This window comes from Poecilia reticulata, linkage group LG9 (genome assembly GCF_000633615.1).
Source record: "Poecilia reticulata strain Guanapo linkage group LG9, Guppy_female_1.0+MT, whole genome shotgun sequence".
NCBI lineage: Eukaryota > Metazoa > Chordata > Actinopteri > Cyprinodontiformes > Poeciliidae > Poecilia > Poecilia reticulata.
Genome location: NC_024339.1, coordinates 6059678 through 6086359, shown reverse-complemented (window position 1 = coordinate 6086359; position 26682 = coordinate 6059678). Strand labels below are relative to the sequence as shown.

Genomic DNA, 26682 nt, shown 5'->3' with positions numbered 1-26682 from the left:
TAACTACTTGCCATAGGTACTCCTTACAATGGAAGAAAGCCACTAAACATCCTGCCAGAGTGACAGAAAAATGGTTCACATCAAAGCATCTTGTATGTTTGATTGGTCTAGTCATCGACCAGACCCGGATCTTGTTGAGAATTTGTGGCAGGTTTTGAAAAAGTTTAGAAAATGTTAATAGACAACGCCCACCTCAACTGACTGCAAAAAACTGAGCCACTGAATTAGTTACTATATCTACAAGTAAGGATTTTAAAAATATTCTTTTATTTTTCCCTAAGTTGGGAACTTCAGTGTATGGTAATATACAGATGAATTGTCCTGGGTTCCTTTAGGTCTAAGAATATTTTTCTCATCTGTTGTAAAATGTGCTGCCCTTTGGCTTAGAAGCAGTCCTTTCTACGAATTGCTTTCTCACACCAACATTTTTACCTACTTTGTGCTCCATAAAGCCTATAGAGCAGAGCTGAGCAAAACAGATGAAATATCACATTTCTTTTATCTGACGGAGAGAAATAATAAATAAAAGTCACTGGGCTATAGCTCAGGCCCCCTGATAGATTTACCAAGCTGCACAATGGTTCCTTTATAAGACACACATACATCCAGCCTCACCTTATCACTTGACCCGTTGAAGGTTAGCTGTAAATCAGCTGGGATTTCTCCAAAAGGCAGGGTTCTTGCAGTTGGTGGCTGTGACTCCAAGCTGTTGCTCACAAAATGAGCCTAATTTTTTACCAGACGGTTGGCACAAGGCTGTAAAAATATCCTGGGAGAAGCTTTAATCTCATCTGACCGATGGCATGTTTGAAAAGCAGTCGCAGTTAATGTGATGGACTAGTTCTTCTGGGTATTATCTGAGCATTTTCCCCTCCTAACTCTAGGGTCCTCTGAAGGGTTTTGAGCTTTAGGGTCACAGAACTCCTTCAGCAGAGCAAAGTGTGTTCTAGATGCATTAAGGTGAATTCACTGTAATATTTCTGTTGCACCTGTTGCTTGTAAAGGTACAGGATGTGCTTATACAGATTTGAAGCAAAGTATTCTATGTTTAAATTTGTTTTAGTGATCAACAAATATAACACTTACTCTGCTACCCGTGAAGTTTCTGTAAAGAAGCCCATGGACTCCACTCCCATAACCCAACACAGCAGCTTAAATAGAGAAAGAAATAAGTGCCATGCCTATAAAATCTGTGACAAGCTTCACTGCTTTTAACACAAGAGACCCAGAAAGTAAGCCTGTATTGTTGAAAAGGGAGGGGGTAAATATTCACTAAACGGGACACCCTGGGGCTGCACTCAGACAGTTTTTGCAAAAAGGGTGTCAGGGGGACAATAAGCATTGCGTTTGTAGCCTGACAGGAAGTGAAGCATATGTCCCCTTTCCAGTTCTCTCTGTCTCCTGTGGACCTCATGTGAACTGAGCTTCTGGCAGACCTTGTCTCACTGCCGCCTCCTCACGTTTCGGCCTGTCACTCGCTCCCCCCGGCCCTCACCCCACCTCTCTCAACCCCCTCCAGTCACCAGTCTTCTGACAAAATCATGCTGACAGGGATCCAGAAGCTAAGAGGAGGGGTGCTGCAAACAAGCCACCCTGTGGGAACTACACCATGGGTTCTACACCATCGCGACAAACCCACCCCTCACCCCACACTCCGCCCACCACCCATCGACCGCTCCAGGCTGCTGCTGGTCTTCATCCTTGCCAGATGAATTCTTCTTTGACCTGCTCCTCATGGCCGCACCCGCTGTCCAAACAGTCAAGCCTCGACTGCGGGCGCTGACCCCTCTCCGCCGCTCATTGATTTAGTTTGCTCGATGAGCTACAGTGATTCCTCCTCCTTTGTTTTCCTTCATTATCCGCCTTCTTCTCTTTGTCTCCTTGTCGACTTACTAAATAACTGCACAACTTATTTCTGCACCCATTGCTCCAATTTGGTGATTGCTGCGTGTTAAAGTGACTCTCTGGATCTTTGACTCCCCAAACTGACTCCTGGCCATAAAATACGAGGAAAACACATGTGGTATGTGACTCCGTGTGTGGAAGAATGCTTGTGTGTATGGCGCGTAATTGAGGGCATATGTTAGAAATTATCCAAGGTTTCAAAACATCTCCTGGCCAATTTGCATGGGAATATTAGTCTTTCTAGAGATTAAGGTAGTGTCGAATGTTGCCATGGGTTCCACGGGGGCTTCAGTCTGTCACTAGATAGCCCAGTCCGAGTTGGGAAATGCCGTTCGCGATGCCCTGTCGGGAAGCAATCGCGTCTGAGTCTGTCGAGGCCTGGCTAAGTTTTGTCCCGTCTCTAAGCGCTGGTGCAAAGGAACAAAAGGGCACATCAGCAGAGGGTGACGCATGGGTCGGGGGAGAAAGGAGGGGGATTTGGGGGAAGAGGCGGAAGAATCAGACGTGGGGAGAGGGAAATAAAGCAAACGTCTGAAACTAAGACCAAACGAGAAAGAGGTGAAAACAGAGGCCCGGATTTGGCCGAGGATCAGTCATTGGAGGAGAGATTAAGCTTCCCATCATTCTTAGTTGTATCACCAGGACGTCATCCTCCCTCTTTGGTTTTTTTCAGTTCGCTGTTGTATAATTGAAATATGCCCTTAAAAACACAAGGGCTCACTTTACCTCTACAATAACTCATGCCCTCATACTCTTTCCACTTCGTCCCTTGTTGGTTCTACTTCATGATCATAAAATCTTCTGAAATATGGTAAGAAACCATGATCCAGCCAGAGTTACTAATGGTTGTAAATATTTCTAAGATCAACAAATCCATCTTTCCTTAGAGAAAACTGAGCTGAAAATAGAAAATTACCTTCAATCTTCAGCTGTCATAGTGAGCGCAAAATGTCCCTCTGCTGGGTACAAAATGAAGCAGGTGAGAAAAGGGTGCTTTGGCATATTTTGTATTTGAAGAACAAATCTACAAAGGCAGAAGTGGTGAAGGCACAAAATGACCGAAAGCCAAAGCATAAATACACAAAGGTCAGCACTGTACACCTAAACACTGTGCCAGCTGAACGTGGAACTACTCCAGGTATTAGGGGCCTCTGCCCCAGCTGTAACTGAGATTGGACCTGTCATTGACCTTGGATGTAACTGCATTCCGCCCCCTTCTCCACTTTCACCCTTGGAGAGCGTACTGTATTGGGTGTCTGCCACGTATCATCACCCTTGCTAGTTTCCCCTACCCACTTTCTTGGCTTTCTCTCTACCCCTGCTCTATCCCACAAACCTTCTTTGTTTCGAGTGCTTGGATCACGCGGCCACAGTTCACATTCGCTTTTTCACCCCAGTGCACTGCCTTCTCACGCTCTCCCTCTGTCTCTTTCATTCTTGCTAGAACTTTATCACATTATCCTCTGCCATGGAGAGCTGCTGGTAGGGCAGGTGGTTGAAGCAGAAGGAGCTGATGGGAAATTGGACGACCCGAGGTTTGCTAGGCGATCTTTGCTTGAGGATTAATTGTGTAAGAGCCATGTAATGATTGCTGGCGTGGCTCCGGAGTGAAATCCTGTTAGTCTCAGCGCAGGGGTCAGACTGAGCCTGAGCGTGTTGCATGTGTGTGCGTTAGGAAGGAAGGTGACTGATCACACCAGAATGGTTGACCAGGTGGTGATCTGACAGAGTGTACCGTCTGAAAGCGAAGAACCCGAGCCTCCCTCCTGCTGCGTTCTGACTGAGACGTACAGATCTAATTTTTGCTCTCGTGTGGGAGTGAGTGGGAAACGTCTGCTGTAGTTTGCAATTGGAAACATGGTTCCCTCTTCATAGGAACTATATTCTGCAGATGATTGATTTTACTGGACTCAATATGTCTCCTTCAATTTAGACCTTAAGGATAATGTTTATATGTAGTTTTCAATGTAGTTTTTCTTTGTGCAGCCTTAATATTGTTGTGATATTCTCTTAACTGCGGCGATGATTTTTACACCTATTAAGTTATTCTTTTATCAGAAATAATTAATGATACATTGTCTGTTTTTCTGATTTAAGGTTCTGATGAGAGTTTATTTTCATGTCTCATTGGTCTGCTTTTAAAACTCAGATATATTCTAAAGGCAAGTTTGAATCCTAATTTACACATTTATTCAGGTCTCAGAAATGGCAATTTTCCTCACCAAATGACAAATCTGGCTTCTTCATACGCCTAACACGACATTTTTGGAGCAAGGCTTTAACAAAGCACACCATGGTTTTCCATTTAGAATGGCAAAATGAAAAAGAAATTGTATCCCTTTTCTGTAATTGTTGGATATTAAATAAATCTGCTGGAGAAAAATATGTCAAGGTCTTTTCGCATAAGTATGCACCTTGGATTTGATTTTAGAAAATAAAAGAAAATGATTAAGGACAGAATTTCTAGGTGTTGAGGAAATCCGTTTTGCTGCCCTCAGGATCGGGTCACTGCTTTTTACACATGATGTGTTTTCATTGGCTTCATCAGACCATGACCGCCAGCTTTCACTGCAGTAGTTCGTAGCGAAGAGCGAAGCGGCCGGGAAGAAAGTCAACACCTCCAAATCCGATGATGCTATATATGATGCTTGAGCTTTTAAGAGGGTAGACTGCTTTCTCTGGGTCTGAGATGAGGTTCTGCGCCAAGTTTCTCAGGGTCTTGATCACGGATGACGGAAACATGGAGTGGGAAATCAATAGACACATTGGTGCAGCCTGTACTCTCAATGTACCGGTTGAGCTATGTTCGTACGTTTATCTGTGGTCACAAGCTCCGGGCAGTGACTAAAAGAATAAGATCATGGATGCAAGTGGACAAAATGAGTGTCCTCTGCAGGGTGTTTGGACTCTCCTTTAGAGATGGGGGGGAAAGTTCAGTCATCCAGGAGGGACTCAGAGTAGAGACACTCAGTCTCCACATTGAGAGGATCCAGTTGAGGTGACTCTAGCATCTGGTTAGGATGCTTCCTGGATGACTCCTTGGTGGGGTGTTTCAGGCACATCCTGCCAGGAGGAGACCAAGGAAAAGACCCAGAGCACACTGGAGGGATGATGTGTCTCGACTAGCCTGGGAACATTTTTGAATTTCACCAAACAGCCGTCCCAAGTGGTTGGACAGAGGGAAGTCTGGGCTTTTCTGCTCATTTTCTACCCTGGTGGCCTAATCCTCAACTGAGTGGAAGATAAAGGATGGACAAAAAAAAAGAAAAAAGATTAATTTAGAGGTGGGCTATAAGACACAAATATCAAATCACAGTTTTCTTAAATTCAAGCTATGATCAGTTTCATCATGATTGACACATAATTTTATGTAGAGAAAAGGAAAATACAGAACATACCATAACTTGGGGCATGAAGAGTTTCTAATCATGTTTTTTCATGATTTTGACAACTTCTGCTAAGTGCAATTGAAGTTGTGTATGTTTCCATATTTAAGACATGAGTACAGGATCTCAAACTGCTTTGTCCAACACAGCACAATGTATTTTAATTTCAGAATAAAACAAAAACTCAAGTAAAAATCACTGTTGCCAACATGTAAATATGAACCCTTAAATAAACAGGTTTATTTTTCAATTTATCACAGTTTGACTTTGCTACCATTATTAATACCACCATTATTATTAGCATTGATTGCAGCTGTAGTACTACACCTGCTGGCAAACCAGTATACTGTCTACGTGAGGCTCATTGTGAAGGCGTGCCACAACGACGCTATAAATGGAGGCTTTCATCGTCATTGTTGTAGTGGTTGCTCTGCTGAGTGTAATCAGACTCTCATGTACACCCGCTAACCTGTTAAAGAAAAAGTCAAAATTTAAAATGTTTTCCAGAAAATGACAATTAAATCTAAATATTTAACATTCAATAAATGATTGTGTAAATATTCATCCCCTGTAAAGTGACTGGCTTAACAGAGGTCCAGCCAATTAGTGCTCTTAGTCTCACCATGTGTGACGACCATTTCTCAAATATGGAAAAAATGTTTTATTTTTAAAATGCCACTTATTTGTCATTTCAAACTTGACTTGATGATTATGACACATGAATAAACAGGAATAATCTTGATGCATATTCTGTCAGTATTAATCAAAACAGTTTCTTTTACATCGGCAATAATAAAAATACAGTAATACAGTAAAATATAACAAAATTAAAATTTTCACGTCATAGTTGTAAGAGTGAGCTTCATTCATTTTTTTTATGTATCGAGATGATACAGTGCTTTAAATGGCTAAATTTGACTTCCAGATATCAATATGCTTCTTTTAATTAACATCCAACTTTCTTTGCTTGATAGCATAACTTAAAACAATTCAACCTGTCCTGCAATCATGGCTCATTCTCAAGTTCAACAAAAGTTTTTCTTTGACTCGTCATCCCAGATGCTCCTTATCTCCCTTCCTCTGCTCTTTCTGCTCTCAGACAACATCCAGTCATCTTATTGAACACAGATGATGAATGGGGTTGGATTGATGGCAGATAGCTGGTTGGTGCTAATTGACACCACTGTATCACTTAATCTCCTGCCTTTGTATTCCTAGTTATCCTCCTTTTCCTTTTTGATCTGCTTGGAAATCCATTACTGTTAATATTGGCTCCTTTGAAGGGGCTGAATTTCTGTCCGTGATCCATCGTAATTATATGGACCCCACAGGAGATTGTTCTGAGCCTCTTGTCAAGGGCAATATCTTCTGGGGAATCGATTGCTGCGGCTGATGTTGAGCTATGAGTATGTACACCTTGTTAAGGAGGGTCTGCCTTGGGTTATATGCAACATATTAATAATATTTCTCTGTAGATTTATATCAGCATGCTCATACTTGACTGAATCTGTCAGTCAATTAAGTCCTTTGCCAAATCTCACCCTTATTTTGTATCCATTGAATCTTAGAATAATTTTCCTACGTAATTTAACTGTTATCAGTGATAGACTTTCAGAAAAAAATGTTTAAATCTTGCCTAATTTTATGACCTTTACATTACTTGATGAAAAATGTGTAATACATCCCGTTTCCATTGATTTTGGTTTGAGCTAGATGACTCCAGTAAATATAAATCCTGATCAAAACTCACTATCTTCTCTTAGCTTCCTTCTCCTGGTGGATGTTTTGCATTGGGGTCAGATAACCATATATCAACATTTCCTTACATAGAACTATGAATAGATTACAGAAACCTAATTTGAAGTAGGTATGAAAAACCCCAAAGAAGCTCTTCTTTGGAAAAGTTCTCCATGACGTTTTCCGTCCGTCCGTCCGTCCGTCCGTCCGTCCGTCCGTCCGTCCGTCCGATAGAACATCTTTTTTTCCACATCCTTCTTCTTTGACAAAATCGTTAACACTAGGTCATGATGCTACTTCAATTACCTGTGTTCTATCTTGTCGTTTCTCCAGTTTTGGAGAAATGTTCTGTTTCTGTAGCACCTCTGTTGCACCATATCGATAACACAATATTCACTGTGCAATAGAGTATTAAAAATGCTGTGTTTTTTTTAAATCCTGCCCTGGCTGATGCTTTTATAGATTAAAAGTCCTTTTAATCCTCTGTAGATGCTCCGCAAACTATAGATTTAGCGAAAGAATCAAGTTGAGAAAATGTCAGAAAAAAATCCTACTTATGCAGTCGAGGTTTTTAGCTGATTTAGATTCTATTTCGTTGAGTTTAGGTCTGTAACCAAAAAGGCTGAATATTGGAGAAAAAGTTCTATAAAATATGATATACATCTAAGCTTATGCATCCTTCTGCAATCAGGTCATTACTGCGTTTCTGTTTTTACTTTTTGCCCATGTAATTGACTTGTATACAAAATGTGTTTGAAAATATTTATGATCCCATTTTTTATGTCATAAGAAGCAAGTATTTTCATATGAGTGTGGCCTTTCTATAGGGATAGATCCTGTGTTTGATGGGCAGGAAAGAGGTGACATTCCTCAGTAACCAGTGGAGAATGTTTAAGTCACAGTGTAGCTGATATAAAAGTGGCTCATCTTGCCTTAAAGTTTCTTTTTGGTTATACAAACCATTTTTCCAACATTCGCTTAAGCCTTTTCCCCTTCCATCACCGCATTCCCCCCTCCATGTTCTTTATACCATTTTATCACTCCTCTCTCCAAAATCAGTCACTGTGCTCCACCTCTCCTGCCCTTGACTGCTTTCTTGAGTCTCCTTGACTCACGATCAGTCCAGTTCTCCCCTGTGACTGGCAAGAAGCCGAGCTAGCCCATGGCCAGACACCTGTTAATCATTTATTTAAGGGTTGTAATGTCACGTTCAACTTCAGTCTCCCACCTAATGCCCACCGAGTTGAGGGGGAGGGAACCGAGCAAGTTAACCCTCCAAGGATCCCCTCACCTCTTCCCATCCAGTGCTTTTAAATGGTTTAAATAAATGTAGAATGCTACTGCTTTAATGTTGCGCTCCTGCTTGAATTGCACCTCCTCTGGGTTTGCACAATGAGCCTACAAAGACCCTCAATGTCACAGGGATGTAGCTAATTAATTAATGGGGAGCCCAGTAATTGAATATGGAGAGTTTACCCAGAGTATCCTTATCCAAAGCAACATAAATCCTTTAGTCAATTACCATAGCGATGCATTCAGTTCACAGGATGAGATTGTAGACGGTATGAATTTTACAAGATGGGTTTTAGCAATATTTTGGGGAAAACTGACAACCAATTTTTAAGTTAAAATTTCACAAGTGTCAATCAATCGAGACGATTCAAGTCCTGGTTTTCATACTTGTCAAAGTTTTGGGTGTCCAAATGCCAAACAGATCACTGAATGAAAGCCTTATTTTCTGTGTTTTCTAAAAGAGTTTTCATATATCAGATTTTGTTGGAAAGTATCAACCAAAGATGATCTGGACTCCATTTAAAAAAACAACAAAAACATACAAAAAAAAACTTTTCATGACTGAAAACGATTAAACGGATGTCAGTTTTAGGGTTGCTAGCGGCTAGCAGTTGGCTAGTTGCAGTATTGTCGCAGTGTTTACAAGTCTTTTTATCTCGACTGTCACTCTGTCACGGTTTATTGATTTTTAGTAGACAAATGAATTTAAGTTAGTGGAAGCTTTATTTTGTTACATAGTGTTCTTGTTTTTTATTAGCTGACTTATCAACAAAACTGGACTACTCAAAAACTACATTCTCACTTAAAAATAAAGACTCTCTGACCTTAACCTATTTACATTAAAGTTCCTTGAAATATTATTACCAGCATCAGGTTATGTTCAGAGTAAATATTGGCTAATGACTAATATTTCTAGATTTCTGCTGCTCGTGGTGGCAGCATGTTGGAGTAGCCCAATTGCATTTTTTTAGTTTATGCTTTTATGAAAAATTATTCCATATGGTTTTGAATGCTGTGCAGCCGGACAGATTTTTGCTCTTACAGTTGTTATGTGCAACTGTGAGATCAAAGTGTTGTTTTCACAACCAGAAGTAACTGATTAGCATATAAAAAGTTCAAATTTTACCTGAACTATGACCCAAATCCTAGAGTGTTTTAAAAAGGAAACATTATTAATCTCTTCAAATGGCAAATAATCATATTCCTGACTCCTGAGAAGTGACAAAAGCAAAAGAGGTGGATTATCAGTACTTGCCAAGAATCACCCAGGACATTCTGCAGATTAAACAACAACTACTCTGTTGAGTTAACATGATGTTTGACTCTGACCATCGAAGTGCTGTAATTCTTTTCCGTATTTTTGTCGAAACACATTTTCAAGGAGAGATTGTTGCTGCCTGGATGCCAGTGAATCCCAATAGATCCAGAAAAGCAGAATATATTCCTGACCTTTCGGTGCCTAAAGCGAGCTTTATACAGTTAACTCGTGTTTCTTTCACTGCACTCTCTATTTTGCAATTTGTGACTCCTCAAATAAGGCTGTTTTTGTTTCCAGCATGCGGTCAGGAGGGTAATTCGCATTTAGAATGGAGCATTACAGGCATACTGATTGCAGGGAACTAATCAGCTCTGACCTTTTCTCTCTCTGTAGGTCTCTCCCTGTAGAACGAGGCTGTTTAGCCTCAGGTCAGCTGTTTAAAAAAAAAAAAAATCTTTTCGTCAGCTGGCTATTGACTGCTTAAATAAACGTGTCTCTTTCAGTAGAGCAGATAGCCCATTGGTCATTAGTTCCATTATTGGTTCTAATGACTAAAAAAACTCTCATTGGAACCGTTTTTTCCACATCTAATGGCTAAACTGACTTCTAATTGACTCTGAGTTACTGGATAAAGTGGAGCAGGTGCACAGTGTCCGTTTTCATGCCCTTTATGAGGTGATATTTATCCTTAAATGTCAGCTCTGGTCTTTTTCCCATCTGGGGCGAAGAAGTAAGAGGGCCAAGGGATTAGGCAGAGAGATCCTCAGCCTAAAACGTGCAAACGTTTGGCTGAGCAGGAAAGACTGGAGATCAATGAGGACTTTTTGGGGGCTTTGAAACCGGAAAAAAAGCTGCCCAATCAATGAAGAGCTGTTCACTTATTAGTGTCTTCAAAGACGTGAAGAAAACAGGGAGTCTCTCTCGACAAGCTGTCACCTGAAGAGCTTCGACAAAACGCAGGGGAGGAACAACTGTGAAACTTTCTCCTTGATCTCACCCCATCCGTCACATCAGGTTTTTGTAGCTGATTGAAAAAGACTCATTGGATTAGATTTGTGTCTTAATTGCTTCAGAGGACTTGTAAAATGACGAAAATTTCAGATGAGATTTCTGGTTGTTAATTGAGGTGTAGTTCATTTGTCTGTAAAGTTTGGTGTGTTTGGAAAGGTGTGTGTGTGCAATCAAAAAAGCGAACTCTGGTCCGCCTAAACGCTGAGGTCTCAGTTTGGTTTAAGTGAACTGTGGCACAGTTTGATTTCATATGTGGATGCAAGCGGACCGGAAACCGCCCCAAAAGCAGGAAACGCTGACACCAGAATGCGAGGCATTTTCTATCAAAATAATACCAAAACAAACACGAGTGTAGCACTATTGGGAGAATTGACTCGTGGTCTTTTACCAAAGACCAAAAGAGAAATCCTACAACCGCTAAAATCTGACGCCACTCCTTTTTTATTTACATTTTGTGAAGAAGGAAATTTTACTCAGTGTTGTCTTCTGATGTTTTGTGTTGCTTCCTTCAGTAGTTCTTGGTGCCAAGCCACCTCATGCAAGGAGGGGAACACGTTTCATGAGCGCAGTGTGAAAGCGAACGCCAGCAGCTGGAAATGTAACAAATGTTGCCACTTTAGTCCCCAATCGAACTGAGTCTCCAGGACTGTCAGGTGTGAAAGCACCCTGAAATTAGTGAGTTGGGCACATTACATCAATGTGACAGGCATCTCTAAAAAGCAATTCCTTTAAGTCAGCTTCAGCAGTATGGTCGACAAGTTCACAAACTCCCTGTTTCCTCTCTTACCAGGTCATCAGAAAAAGTTCCCACTCACTCCCCTACTCTGCCTCTCTCCACCTTCAGCCTCTCCACCTTCCCCTGTACTCGTGATTTGCTCTTGCTCTCTTGCCTCCGTGCTGTTTTGGTTATCTGTGATTGCCTCAAATGCCTTCCTTGCCCTCTCCATCATGAAAGCTGTAATTTTGTCCCACTCTTGTGCACCAGCAGTCCACGCCAGGGCGTTGCACGTCCAAACACTGGCTTTGTATTGTTTCTTTTTTATATATTTTTTCCCCATCAGCTAGAAATGCAGCAGGAAGCATATTTTTCTCAAAGCTTTTTTTTCTTTTTTATCAGGTCAGGTGGAAAATGTAGAACTCAATACTCACTTTCAACTGTCGCCCGTAGAGACACTTTTTTTGAAATCCATGACCTCCCAGTGGATCAAAAATAGTCCTTCCAACTTTCACAGAGTTTCAGTGATTGGTGGGTTGGGAGGTGTTTGCTACTCACTGTGTCTGCATTATGGAGAATGCTGTTTCTCTTTTCCTTCTTTTGTGCTCTTGGATTCTAGATGAACACTTCAACACGTTTGTTAGGTCAACAAATGTATGTAACTTGAGTCTTGTGAGGATTTAGAAATCCAGGTGCTCAGTTTGATTGCAGAAAACTTTGACTAAAGCCATTTTGGTTATTTTGTTGAATTCATCCAACTAGAGGTGGAACATTTTGTGGGCTTTTAGTGGTTTTGAGAAAATCTGTATGGGTTTTCTCAAACCGTCTGACAGTTTGCTTGAAATTTCCTGGAAATTTCTTTTGGGAAAATTGCTGAGCTGTAGAGTTCAATTTCAGCTAAAGTCCTAATTTCCTTACAATCAATAGAACATATTATTACACCTGAACTCGGTACCAATGTACCGAGCATTCTACATTCTGAAATGTTGTCTTGCTGGGAGTTGATATTGTCCATAAGAATGCAGGGATGCAAATAGTATAGTATCAGCTCAAAATGTAAAGTCGTTGCTTTAGTTGTTTTTAATTTTATGCAAAAGTAATTTTTTCTCTTTCTTCGTCACAATTGTCATTTATCTCACAGTTTCAGTGTAATCAAACCTTTTTATTTCTTTCATATTAATTTACACGTTCTTCCACACATCCTGTCTACCTAAAGCAAACGCGTTGTATTGCAAATCACGAGAGGCGTTGTTTAATTCGCTTCACTTTCAGTCGACTTAACGCACGACGCTCCTCTCCTTTGCTGCATCTTAATGCGGTTTCTTGCTGTGGCAGCTCAGATGCAGGTTTATCTTGCTGTATGTCTAACAGATGATTACCTAGAAGTTGTTTTCCCACCATGCTGTGCAACGGCGATTAGGAAAATCTGCTTGTTGAGCCCTTATTGCTTTGATTCATCCCTCCCTCCTCCTCTTTGTCCAGGAGCAGAGCCCCAGTAACGCCACATCCCTGGCTATGATGCAGGAGCCGCAGGAGGTGGTGGAGGAGACGGTCACCATAGAGGAGGACCCCGGCACCCCCACGTCTCACGTCTCGGTGGTCACTTCCGACGACGGAACCACGCGGCGCACAGAGACCAAGGTAATGCGGTAATTCTGTTTCACCTTGACAGAAATTAGATATAGATGAGGCGATTGAATAGTGTTTATATATATATATACTTTCAACCTGAAACTGCACAAAATCTTACCAAATTTTTTTGGTCTAGTTTCTAGTTGTAAATATTAGAGGTGTGCCAATCGATCGGCCACCGATCACAATCGGCCGATTTCCGTGAAACGGTGCATGATCGGTGATCGCCGATCGCGGTCTCTTGTTGCTGATCACCTGCATCTCATTTTGCAGCCTGCCTGTGCAGCTGGTCTCGTCTTTCCTTCACACTGCGCAAACGCGCAGCAACAAATCCTAAGCGATGTGGAACTATAACGCACTGAGTGAATGGGGAAGTTTGCGTGTTGCGGCAGAAAATTGAACCACGTCAAAATGCATCAACATGACGAATTTAATATGGTATAAAAACAATGCCATACTTGACGGAGTTTGGCTACATCGAGGCTCACTGCAATAAAAAAGACATATGGAGGATCAGATAGCAGGTAAAGCAGCGCACAGCTGCAAACACTCACCTGGATTAGCATGACGGTCAGAAAGCTAAACAAATAACCCGCAAAATTATTTAAGTCTTCGAGCTGCAATGTGGTTCTGTTCTCGTTGTTGAACCGCTGCTCCGCGTTACAGGTAGTAATATTTCACAGACGGAGCGCAGCTTCTGCTCCACCTGGTAGTGACTCTCACACCGAACCTTTGCTTAAAGCTGCAGCATCTAACTTAAAAAAATACATTTTACATACGTATTAAAACTTTCGCTGTCCTAACATGAGACAGATAATCTCTAAAAAAAAAAAAAATTGCATATCCTCCCTGCTCTGCATAATTACTCTGCTCAGTCAGAAACAACCAATCAGAACTAGCAGTAATCAGCTAGCCGCCATGCTATCAGGAAATTTTCACTCAGTAACTCTGGATTGTTTATTGTAATGGATCCTGTATTTGCCTTTGAATGTTAAGTTTTATACTTGAATTTTTTTTGGCAATGTTGAGAGGTTTTATTTTGGCTCTTTGCATTATTTAGCCTCTTCAGAGCCTTCATATGTTATCAGTCTGTTAAAAATAGTATTATCAATAGCAGGACAATTTTCAGAATGCCTGTTTTGTTTAGTTCTTGGAAAAAGTTATTAAAAACAAGTTTTTGTCTAAATTAAGGTGAATTATGTGATCGGTATCGGTGATCGGCCCTCATGGGTGATCGGAATCGGTATCGGCAGGAAAAAACCTGATTGGCACATCTCTACTAAATATCTTAGTAAATTAAAGTTATTACATAAAGTTATATGAATAAAACTATCTTACAAGTAACTTTTCAGCAAGACATAGAAGCTTGTCATTAATTCCTTAATACTGATTAAAAAGTACTTGTTCCTTATGTAGATTATTTTACTAATAACAAGCTGACCTGTTGCAATAAGCAATAAATCAATTAAATTAAAGTTGAGTTCAATAATTTCCATCTGCATAATTTATTATTTTTCCTCTTTTCTCTTTCTACTAAAACCTGGATGATAAAAGTCTTGAGTCTGGTGATTTGGTCTCAGTTAGCTCTTACTTTGAAGGACAGTTTTGTTTATGTAGACTTCATAATTCATTTTATTTGTTTATTTATTTCAGATATTTAAAATGTCTCCCAGTGCCAGTGTTAAATATTCCTAAGCATTTAAAGTTTATTGACCTTTGAGAATGTGTTCCGGCATGATGCCATTACCATATATTGCTTGAAAATTATGTCAGAGCAACCATATTATTGTTTATTGCGAAAATGACAACACATTTTCCCCATGTTATAAGAAATAATATGCTAATGGAATAATTGCTTTTTTTTGTGTCAATATTAAGGAATTATTTAATTAAAACGATCCTGTATCTTGGTGAAAAGTTACTTGTTTTATCTTATTTCAAGTGTGCTAGGATATTTGCACTAGAAAGTCGACCAAAATTGCTTGGTAAGATTTTGCAGTTATGGAGTGTGGCACAAAAAAAAGTGCAGCTGCTTCCCTCCCCTCTCCACTTGGTGTGACGCCTAATAGCATTTGCGGCCGTCGTTGTCGCCTATGGATCCAGATGAATTCAGAGTGTCAAAATGAATGCCATCCAGCAGCATACTCTGCTCACAATCCCAGATTTTCATTATTAGGGAGTCTAAATCCCGTAATCCTGCTCCCGAAAGCGGGGCCCTCCCCCCATGCTCGCAGCTTTATTTCTGTTTATTTCTCCTTCTTATCATCAGTCAGTTTTTGGATCGTTCTCCCAGTTGTGTGCTTCTCAGAAACCCCCTTTGTTGACTTTCCCTTTATTGTGTTTTGTTGTTCTCCTGAAAGGACATGTCAACCAATGTGAAGGTGAGTGTGGTTTTACGTATTACTGCGGCTTCCGTCACCATGCCACCGATGTTTGCTCCATACACTGTACAGCAGCCGTGCACAGCACAGTCTGTGGCTTTTCAAGCTAACACAATTGACCATGTTTTAAATCGCAGCTTGCCGCTTCCACCTCTCGAGATAATCTATCCCCAGTAATACTGTCTTCTGCATGTTTTGCTCACTTAGCCTAAAACGCCTTTAGGGCGGAAATGCAGCATAATTTATTAATAATGATTGTAACGTTAAATCCAGACAATTAATTGAAATTCAATTAGATATATATGTGTTTTAGTGTTCCAATAACGTATTGGAGAATGCCTAAAATGCACAAGTGTTGAAAACAAGTTCAAGTTGTCATCCATAATCTGTAACCACATGCTGACTAATGTGTTAACAGGCTGCACACCACTTCCACAAGTGTCAACAAATTATACCCTCATTAACTGAATGTGTTCCTGTTTGAAATGTGTTGTGAAATGTAGCACACGAGCTTCTTCATGCATCGGAAAGGTACATCCTCATAATATTTGTGTTTCCAGGTGTATTGACTTCAGATAAAATGTCTTTTTTTTCTTTTGGAAAAAGTCACACTTTATGGGGCTTAAACTTCTGCAATAGTCACTGGAGACACAGAATGGAGAATTTCTGTCAAGTTTTGTTTTGGAAAAATAAAATCAGCTGAGGATTCTGTGCCCGTCGTTTTGTGGAATCTCAGACTGAAGAGAAATTCTTTCAGTTTTGAGTAGAAAGTTATTCTCCTGTCGTTTTGGTGAACTGGTTCAGAGTTTATCAGGGAAAGAACAAGTTATGGTTATCATCTACTCATTCTGAAGGGGCGGGGTGCTCCCTTTCCTTTTCATTGGTTTTAAGTGACATCAGACTTCTCCATGATATTTTACATGCATCAAATACTGCCACTATAAAACAGTGCTTTAAATGAGTGTCTAAGGAATAAACAGCCCTGATTGCATAATAAGAAGGAAGACCTCATTTTAGGAGCTGTAGACTGATGCTTTTCCCTGATAGCCTGGTCACTGTTGATGACAACAACAAACTGATAGCATTGTGAATCAAAAGTCATGCGTAAAGGAATCTTGAGGTAAGAAAGTCCTTGTTCAGTCTTTAACACACTGCCTGTCTTTTCTTGGTGTTAGTGTTTCCCACTAAGTGACTTGTTAATGTCAAACATTTTATTTTTAGTCATAATTTTCTGAAGTTGTACTGATACATCAGGCTCAAAAGAAAAGACCGTCGATGATTTTTGTTTCACAGGAATGAGACGGGAGGTTTCAGCAGGATTCTTGACTTTTACAGATTGATTGAAAGAATCTATAAACATACTTGGAGGGTTTTTTCCACAAATAATCTCTGTTGGACATTTTTTGTCAAAAAACATTCACAAAATCTCCATATTTGTGTTTTCACTAACTAAAAAAGTGACTAATAAACCCCAGCAGTGTTTAAAGAATAACTGTTTGGTGTTTTATTGTCCAGTCTTGGTTTGATTATTTCAGATTTTAATCTTTAGCGTTATCCAGTGCAGTCGAGTCTACAAACAACATTTTAGTTTAGTTTATGGATAGGAAGCTCTGAAATGGATGCTATGCTTAGCATCGGTATGCTAACTGTTAGCTGCAGATGTTGTTCTCACAGTTCTTACAAATCATTCATGTTTTCTGACACTCTGCCATTATTTTATTTCTACTGTGTACTCAAAATACTGCAGTACAAACAACTTAAAAGTGCTGATGGCTTCTTTATATATTTTTTTTATTATTATTTGCCAGAGCAGTATTTATTAATCTTAATTAGAACTACTTCCTTTCAGAATATGAGTTTGAAACCTAGATTCAGGGTGTGAAGCTTTTTGTTGCTCACTTTTTCATACAACAAAAGAGATATATTTTTCTATTCAAGCTGCTTGTTTGCCAAGAGGGGAGAGTTCTGCTGTTTTAAGTCCACACACACTGAAAAAGAAGAAATGTCTCATTTTGAAATGAAGTTACCGTATTTACACAACTTGCTACCTTTGAGGATTCTCACTCAAGGATCTCGCACAAGGTTGGCTGAACAGGAAACTCACATTTGGTATTTGTCTCTTCTCTACTGCATAAAAGCTGTGCTAAACCCTGGCAGTCGGCTGTATTCACAGAACATTCCTGGCAGTGACTCGTTATCAAATAACAAAAATACATTTTAAGTTGTCAAGACCGCTCAAAGACTCTGTGCCAGATGCCCTCTTTAGATGAGTCTGGACTTTATCTACATTTTCAGACATACCTCCATAGATTAAAAACTTGCTGTACAGCGTTTTGGATGCAGATGGTAACATCGCTGCAGTAAGTCATTCCCCGTAGGGCATCAGATGAGTGGAGAGAGCACAGTGTGGAGCTTCTAGTCCAGGGACTGTGAAGCTGTAATTAAAAAGCCAGCTCTAATCCCTCATAAGGGAGGACCCGTTGCCCTCCAGCCTGTTTACTGTGAGGGGATTGGCCATATTCACACTCTTTCTCACACTCGCATGTTTTATGCACTGAATGGAGGGTGAGGGGGGAAATAACTTGTTAGGAATAATGCACACCAGTGCGTGTAGCAAAACATCACACTAATCAAAGGCTTTGCTGAAAACCAAGGGGAAGGAAGGACACAACTTTAAAGGCTCTGACACCCTACTGAATGGAAGAGTTTGGTGTTTTCTTGAAATTACTTTGCAGAGTAAAGCAGATTAATGTTGACGGTGAACTTCAAATGCATCCAAACTCTTAAGGTGCCATATGTGCTCTCATCGTCTCTTCCGCGTGTTTAGTTTTTTTAACCTCTTTTCTCTTCCACCTCTCCAATCATTTGTCAGCAGCTCAGATGTATTTCTGTGCATGTCTGTTTCTTTTGAACCGAACGTCTAACCGTGCTCTGTAATTCCAACACGATTCTGTTCCTTGATGGTTATCCCACGTCTAACTGCTGGAAGATGAAACGCAGAAGCTTCTCTCGTCATCTTGATCTGCCAGCAGAAAAGTTGCTTCTGTGGTAACCATGTGTTTTTGCGATAAACTATCAGCAAAAATCTTTAAGCAGAATACTGTGAAGTGAACCGAAAAGCAGTAACTGCTGTAAATAGACTACGGGGTGCGTTCAGCAGTTGATTCAGAGTAAGTCGTAGCTGACAAGTACAGATGTTGCTGTTTTTTTTAACTAATGGCTTACAAAAAAACAAGATATTGTTTGTCTGCCATCAAGCAAACTGCCCCACAAAGATCACAAACGTTTAAAAAGTTTGAAGTTGGTGTGAGAAGCTTCTGACGTTGTTCAGAGCTACATCCTGGAAGCAGATACTGGACAGAAAGTAGAGTCCCAGCAAGTCCGATGGCCTATCCTAGTGAGGGGATAGTGAGTTCCCCTCACAATCCTTTGCAGGACAATAAACTATATGTTGGCAGAGATTCATCGGCAGAGTTTGAACTAAAACCTCCAAAAATTCTCAGTCAAGATACTTGATGTTCTCTCCAGATTTGTGACTAAACAGGGTAAATGTAAACTATACAAAGGGAAACCACTGCATTCATGGGCCTTAGCGACCACAAGCAGCAAAGATGTCATGTCGGTTTTAAGGTTGCGAACCCACATGCAAGAACACAGTCAGACAGAGCGAGTCAGAAACAATAATGTTTATTGAAGRRTCAGGGAGCTGGTGGCGAAGCCGAATCGGCGGACCGGTTCTTCTACTGCCAACGGGARAAAGCAGGGKTAGCGRGAACTCAGCGGAGTTTCTCCAGGAAATGACTGAGGTGAGCTTACTTGGCGTGGAGGTATTAGGGGCGAAGCGGAGCGCGAGCCGAGAGTCCGTTGACGAGCGATGCTTAGCTCTGATGTCGGGCACGGCCTGGAGCCTGATCCGTCCAGNAAAGATAGCTGAAATCCACAAATACTTGAGTACTTCCCCCTCTACAAATGCTTATAATAGTTCACACACTAAATATACCTTAATATGGATTAAAATTAACAGTGGAACCTGTCTTGGCTACTGCTGCTGAAGCTTGCGACCTTTGGTCTTTCTTATTCCTGCATTCGGGGGGATCCAGGGTGTCATTGCCAAGGTAAACGAATAACACTCCTGGATTGGTTGCTTTGCAAACACCAGCCAATAGTGTGTCAAGCAGCATTGTGCCTAGGTATTTTAACTTCCCAGGCTGCATTTTCTTTAAAATATCTTAGATATGCTGTACGAAAAAAAATCCACAAATAGGATTGTTCACAAATAATTATCGCGTTCCGATCCTCGGGAAAAAATACCAAATTGGCAAATCCACAAACTGAACTGCGAATAGGTGGGGGTTCGTTGTACAACTTCACCAATAAATGTACAGTGGGTTGGCTTTTAGGTCAGGGTACGGTTAATGTTATAGTTCGGTTTAGATGTTGTTGCTTGATGACGTAAAATTTCTGGAAGTATGGAATTTTTTGACTAAAAGGGGTTCAACCTGAGAATGAACAGACCTGAGAATGAAACCTGATATTTTCTCCCTACAGTCCCCTGCTGACTGCCATATATCAGCTTGAGTACCATGATGAGATGCAATACGTCAACACACTCTGACCCACAGCTTTGAAGGATGTTGGGAGGATTCTGGCAGGGAGTGATGCTGGTGGTAGTTATCGTTTTATGACTAGACTTTTTTCTTTTTCTTTTCTTGATCAAGCGAGGCCATCATAAATCTGGACTTGAAGGAACTTACACTTATCCACCCTCTCTGGTACATGGGTGGTGATGCTGAGAGTCGCTGCTTCGGATCTTGACCTCTGGGAGTTGATAATCATCCCTTCCCTCTTGTCCAATCTCTCATTGCTGGTTGATTCACTTCCGCTGCACTGATGTACCATTCCCATTAAACCAATCCCACTACTGTGGTATCATCTGCAAATTTAATGATCAAGTTTTCTTCATGCGGGGATGCACAGTCTAAATTGTTAAAGCAGATTAACTACAGATTCTCCCTACGTTCTCAGCTCATTCAGCTTACGGTCAATTGGCCCGCAATGTGTAGTAGAGTCTATGGGCGCATGTAAACAGTCAATTATATCCACTTTCATCCTGCTGCCCCAGTGTGAAATACTTTCCCTTGGCCAGCATCCAGACACTCTTTCCTGCTGGCAGAGAGTCTCCATGAAGCAGACATTTTCGACTTGGACCAATAAAAGCCGCATTCCTTCTCCTCTCCTCTGGATATGAGTTAATGAGAGTTGCGGTATACCACCTAAACAAATAAAATCATTTTACTGCCCCCGAACGGGCTTGCTAGCCAACACTTGAGCAGGTAAAGTAGGGGCGAGTTAAAACGTTCAGCTCAAAATAGTAAATGATCATAATCGGCTTTTAAAGTCAGAACTGTTTATTCTTTCAACAAAGCAATGAGCGGTTTCTGTTTGAGTCATCTTCGTAAGAAGCTCTTCTAGCCTGCGTGAAAATCAGTGGCAGGCTTCATCATCACAGCTTGCTTAGCAACATGATTTACTGCCTCCTCCTGTCTCGGCTACCCAGCCTCCACGCACATGGATTCTCCCGTTAAAAAGCAGTAATAAAACATCTTACATTGCTTTAAATGGATGTTCTCTGACTTTACACCCATTTTTAACAGCCTGGCAAACTAGTAAGGACTACGTCTAACTGCCTGCGATTGTTTCAAACTTTTTTCCCTACCAATGTGAATTTGTTATATATTTTTTGTATTCTAAACCACATAATGTCAGTAGAGTTGCTACATTTGTGGATAATCACTCCCACTACCAATTCAGCAATTCCCTTTGAGGTGTGTTTACCCCACTCCAGCAGAACTCAGTCGTTCCTCTGAAACCCAGGTCCCTCGTCTCCCCTTTGCGTGATGGTTTAACATCTTGTGAACTTGGGCGTACATCAAAGGGTGTTTGAAAATGGGTGATGGATCCGCTCGCAGCCCTTGCAGATTGCCTACAAAGCTGTAATAGTACATGCCAGCTGGGCATGTCGAGACAGGGAAGCTGTAGCATCAAACCCTCCCCTCAGCCTCTAACAGCCGTAATAAAATAGAATAAGCGATGACTGCTTCTTAGGTCAATATAAACATAAACAGACTGCATTTATTGCTTTGGTGAATGGACAGTCGTTGTTAAAAAGTGTGATCTCCTTTAGTTTGAGTTTTTCTGTACTGGAACACAATGACATGATCTGGTCTTAGAAACGTTTAGGTCTAATCAAAATGTGCACAAATTCACAACAATGTGAGATAAAGTGAAAATGGAGACGCCATATGTAGTTTGAAAAAAGACACCTTTGCAGCGACCTTAATTAAATTAATGTATTTATATTAATTAATTTGGAGTTTTGGGAGTTTCTTGCTCTGGAAAATGCAGCACATGTAGGAGTGGACATTATTGATCATATCGCTTATCATTTATCTCAATACTTTCTTATTGTGATGAGAATCTTAATTTATCGTTGGCAAGATAAATTCCAGTTAATGTTTGAAAAAAACTTTAACTGTCTATAATGGGATTAATTTTACTATTTTCTTCAGTTCAATGAGAGCATCAATTAGACCTGTCACAAAAACAAATTTCGCTCGATGATAAATTGACCCAGAAGTTATTGCGATAAGCGATAATATTGTTTTGAGACCATTTTCATAACAATGCAAGAGCAGTTTCTCAAAAATCAATAAACTTTAAATTCTATTGAATATTTAACACTGTGGCTGGAAGACTTTTTAAATATCCAAAAATAAATAAACAAGACATCAAAAACAACAAATACAATTAATTATGAAGTCCCTGTAAACAAAATTGTGCTTGAAAAAAAAAAAAAAATAGAGGGCTAGTTAAAAGTGAAACACCAGACTGAAGACTTTTGTCATCCAGTTTTTGGTAGAAAGAGATAAAAGAGAAAAACAAATCATACAAATGGAAATTATTGAAATTGTTTTAATTTATCCTGCGATTAGTTGATTTATTGCTTATTGCGACAGGCCTACTATCAATAAATCAATACATTTTAAAATGTGATCAAATGCAGTGAATGTGCAGGTTAGTCATACAAATCACTTCTTACGAATGGGAATGTTTTTCAAGAGCAGTTTGTGGAGCTGTGATTGTTGCGTCATAAAGTCAGAGCTATGAACTTAACTAAAAAAGAAGTAATGAATAGTTATTGCCACTTTTATTGTTACTACAATAGCACCATAAAGTGTTGTAATAAAACTTTAAGTCCATATCGCCCATCACCAAGTACAGCCATGTGTTTAAATGGTGTCAATAAGTAAAGATAAGTAAATTTGCAATAATCTTTGAGAACTAGTCGTTCTCCACATCAATCTCAAGTGAGAGATATTCTCTCTTTTTCATTATTGATGCATTTAACAAATAGTTAATTTAGATGATTCTAATTTACCTGTATGTTTTTACTCGGTGTATAAAAATCACCTGTTTCAGCTGTACTTACAGTTAGAGCTCAGGATGGATGCCTTAAAAGCCAAAGTTGGTTGGTGAATTACGGAGCTAGCATTGTGATTTTTGTCCCGTTTCAAAGCTGACCTGAATCCAGCAAATGAGCTCTAAACTTTACCTGTGCAAAGCCAAGTCGGACTGGCGTCGAAAACAAGCTACTCTGTAATTACTTGGAACATGGAAATGAACCTTGATGTTCCTGAAATGGGCTTTGTTATGTAGCTCAGTCAGGGTGTAATCAAGAAACGAGGCCAGTGTAAATTTCTATTTGTTTCAGCTAAGTTAATGAGGATACTATGTTAAACAGCCAATCTGTGGTTTGCGCTTCTGCTCCTGGCACCCCGTCCCCTGTGTAGCATGGGTTTATTTTTCCTGGTAATGTCTGATGTCTTGCATCTCTCTGTCCCCGCTGCTGATTAAAGATGAAATTATATATTTGATTTGATAGTATAGAAAGCACTTTACAATTACCTTGGCTGTTGATCAACATTAAACCTCTTGATTAGCGGGATGAGAAGGGAACTTTTTTTATTATTGCTATTTTTGTTTGCTTTTTCCGAGCCAATCAGCTCGGGTCTGCTCCTATCAAGTGGAAATTAACCTATCTCCAACACCTTTTCCGGGGTAACATGAACTCCACCAATTGTGCACATTCGCAGACGATAATGTATTTTCATCAGCCTCATTAATTTTGAAGATGAATTTATGACCCCGGCCAAAATAGGCAATTATCGGCCACAGGAGAACTCACTGGGCGCCTAAATTGTTTTCTGTATGAACGGAGAGCCCGGAGACAGAGCTGTGTTTGCTGTTTGTCGTCGCTATTCACACAGCCTACAGCAGAGGATATAAAGATATTAAGCTAAAAGAAGGGAGTGGGCCTCAGAAAGGGATGCATTCTGGTTTGGTAGTCTCCCCGTCCAGCCACAGGATGGGATGCTAACACTTTCCCTAGGGCGCTAACAGGATGCAGAGTCTGGTGGAGCAGCATTTGAACATTCACATGTTTGTTACATCAAACTCTAAGAGACTCAGTCTGCTCTCATTCTGTGTGTGTGCAATATTCTTGATCTGAATGTTTCATCTGAATTGTTGTGTTTAGCCGTATATTGTATGTATGGAAGAAATAAAAACAGCATAGTGTTTTTTTTCCCTAATCATTATGCTACCATTTGTCATTAAATATTTATAGTAGGAGCAGAGGTGATTTCACACTGCTTGTACGTCACAGAAGAAAACTGGATTTTACTAGTAATTCAAAACAAAACTGAATTGATTTAGTTTTAACTGCCCTCAGCATTTAATATTAGAGATAAATGCAGCATGCATCGCTGGCATTTCTGGAGCTTTTTTAGGGTATACTTTGTTACGGAGTGAAGCTTCTTCAAACAAAACGGAGGCTCGTATGTCTTTTACTGAACTTTTCTGTTCAGTTCTTTATTGAAGAGCGAAAACGGCGACAGCTGATAACGGCGACAGCTGTTCGTAACCAAGACAACCAAAATATCAACAAAGCAAGATAGTGACAAAACAGAACCAGATACTTAAGCATTCTTCAAAATAAAAGACTTCTTCTATTCAAATAAATCATGTCTTGCACTTAAATATATTTCACTTCATCCTTGTAATTATATACAATCATGTTCAATTCAATTAATAATAATCATGTAATTTATGCTTAACATATAATTGTAAATCAGTCACTTATCATACTGAACAACATATAAGTGTAAAAAAGTCACAACATACTTAGAATGTTGCGATTTCAAAATGGGTGTTGTTATTTTCTTATTCAGCATATTTCATAACATACAGATGTTGAAAGCTCAAAAGAAAACGAAAAAAGCAGCTGTATTCTGTTCTGTCTTGTTAGCAGTGAAATCTTTCTTAGCCAAAATAAACCACAGACATGGCATAACACCTTGTGCATGAAAGTTTCCCATTACGTTCCTCGCGTCTCTTTCCTATTGTCGTCACCTCACTGATCCTGAAGATCGCTAACTTTGAGTCTTCTTTCCTTAGTTACAGCATCCACACTGAAGATTGTTGTTGATCTCATAAGCTGTTAGAACAGTGGGATGTGCTCACATCAGAACAAGCTGAAAGTCGACCAATGCTGGTCACCATTTGGTTACCCAGTGCAAATCTCTTAAAGTACTGGTAAATTGCATCACAGTAGCTTGGACACTGCTTTAGGAAAATTAATGTTTTCATAGTGAGAATGAAAGTATCAAAAGTTGCTGCACCTGGTGTTTTGTTGCTAATATGGTGAATTAGAAAATGCCACAGTATTATTCGTTTGATGCAAAGAGCTTTAAATCTGCATCACTGTCTGACATATGCATCTTCCCCTATCTCCAGGTGACTAAGATGGTGAAGACGGTGACCACCAGAACAGTTCGGCAGGTCCCCCTGGGCCCAGACGGCCTCCCTCTGCCTGAAGGCTCATCCCCTCTGAGCAGCTACACCGATTCCATCGACCGACGATACATGAAGAACGGAGGCGAACGCTTCATCACACCCCAAGCAACCTCTACCCTGACCCGCGCCTACAACAACTCCTACAACGACTCGTACGTGGAGACACCAGAGAGCCAGTACATCCGTCACTATGGCCTCCACGAAGGCTACGCGGATTTGACGGACAACTACGGTAGCCTGTCGCGTGGCGTCAACTTCCGGCCGCCACGCTACCCGTACATGCCCAACAGCTACCGTCCAGAGAACAGCTACACTCTGCCAATTAGAAAGGACGACTACGGCCATGTGGCGCAGCCCCAGGTGCCCATGGGCAGCAGCACAGTGGATCTGAACCGCTCGCAACCTGAGCGATTCCAACCCGAGCCTTATGGTTTGGAGGACGACCGTCGCAGCTTGGGGCCCGAAGAAGAGGAGCCGTACGAGCTGGAACCCGACTACTCCACTGCCAGCCGCCGGACTCTGCCCGGGACGAACCGGGGCCGCACTCACAGGGAACCTCTCCGCGATGTGCACAGGGTCAGGTAAGAAGGAACTGCTAACCATTACACCGCGTACCAAAGTTTGTTTTTTGCAACAAAAAGCGAACTCTTGTTAAATGCTTGTCTCATTGCCTTGTTCTTGAATCGGAAAGACTGCTACAAAAATTGCTAAGAAAAGAAGCTTGGTAAAAACAAATTACCTTGGATTGGCTTTTTCCTGTAACAGTCAACACGTGTTTGTGTCAGAGGTTAAGAGGCAGGAATGACTTGAGATGTGACAAGACAGGAGGAGGATGGAAGGAGATAGGGGAGTGTGTCGGGATTTCAAACAAACTTTCAGGACAGAAGCACAACTCCTCGCCTTATGGGACAGGAAAAGACCTGTCGGCCACTAACAATAAACCCTAAAAACCAACTGTTGTCTGCTAATAGCTCTCAGTCAGTCTGTTGTCAACCATAAGAGAGCCTGGGGAAAAACGTCCAGACTGAAGTAAATTGGACCATGGGATTGAAGCTGAGTCAGTGTGTTAGACTTTTTTTTTTTATCACTGATCTGTAACAGATGGATATTTTCAAGCTCTCTGCACTTTTCCACTAATCTGAAAGTTAAATGTTTGGCATCTCGCCAGTTCCAAGAGGGCTGAAGAGCAAGAAAGAGAGCGAGGCTGGAGTGTGCGTGTTTGTTTCAGTCGCCATGAAGGACAGAACGGTGCGCAGGTTTCCAGCTTCTTAATAATTGAGCATACGCACTGGATTCAAAGGCTCCCACATTGATGCAAAAGAGCAGAAGCCTAATCAGAGCCTCTGTCATTACACACTTGTGACTGTCCTCTGTCAAATACACGCGCACACACACACGCACGCACGCACGCACGCACGCACACACACACACACACTCAATAAAATCCCA

At 40.7% G+C, this 26682-nt stretch overlaps 2 protein-coding genes across 10 annotated transcripts in view; one reads left to right on the top strand and one right to left on the bottom strand.

Moving 5' to 3' along the window:
* Window positions 1–19191, bottom strand: part of galnt9 (polypeptide N-acetylgalactosaminyltransferase 9) — a 1026805-nt gene extending 1007614 nt beyond the window's left edge. The window contains exon 1 of the mRNA XM_017306599.1: window positions 19135–19191. The gene's annotated coding sequence lies outside the window, so the exon portion shown is untranslated. The remainder of the gene's footprint in view (window positions 1–19134) is intronic.
* arvcfb (ARVCF delta catenin family member b) overlaps window positions 1–26682 on the top strand; it is a 153195-nt gene that overhangs the window by 48408 nt on the left and 78105 nt on the right. For 7 of the 9 annotated variants that reach the window (XM_008417644.2, XM_017306596.1, XM_008417641.2 and 4 more), the window contains 3 exons: window positions 12788–12946; window positions 15298–15318; window positions 25174–25814. In XM_008417644.2, the coding sequence (XP_008415866.1) occupies window positions 12821–12946; window positions 15298–15318; window positions 25174–25814 (788 nt within the window). In that variant the 5' untranslated portion in view covers window positions 12788–12820. The remainder of the gene's footprint in view (window positions 1–12787; window positions 12947–15297; window positions 15319–25173; window positions 25815–26682) is intronic. The other 2 variants (XM_008417640.2, XM_008417639.2) reach the window with 1 other exon arrangement.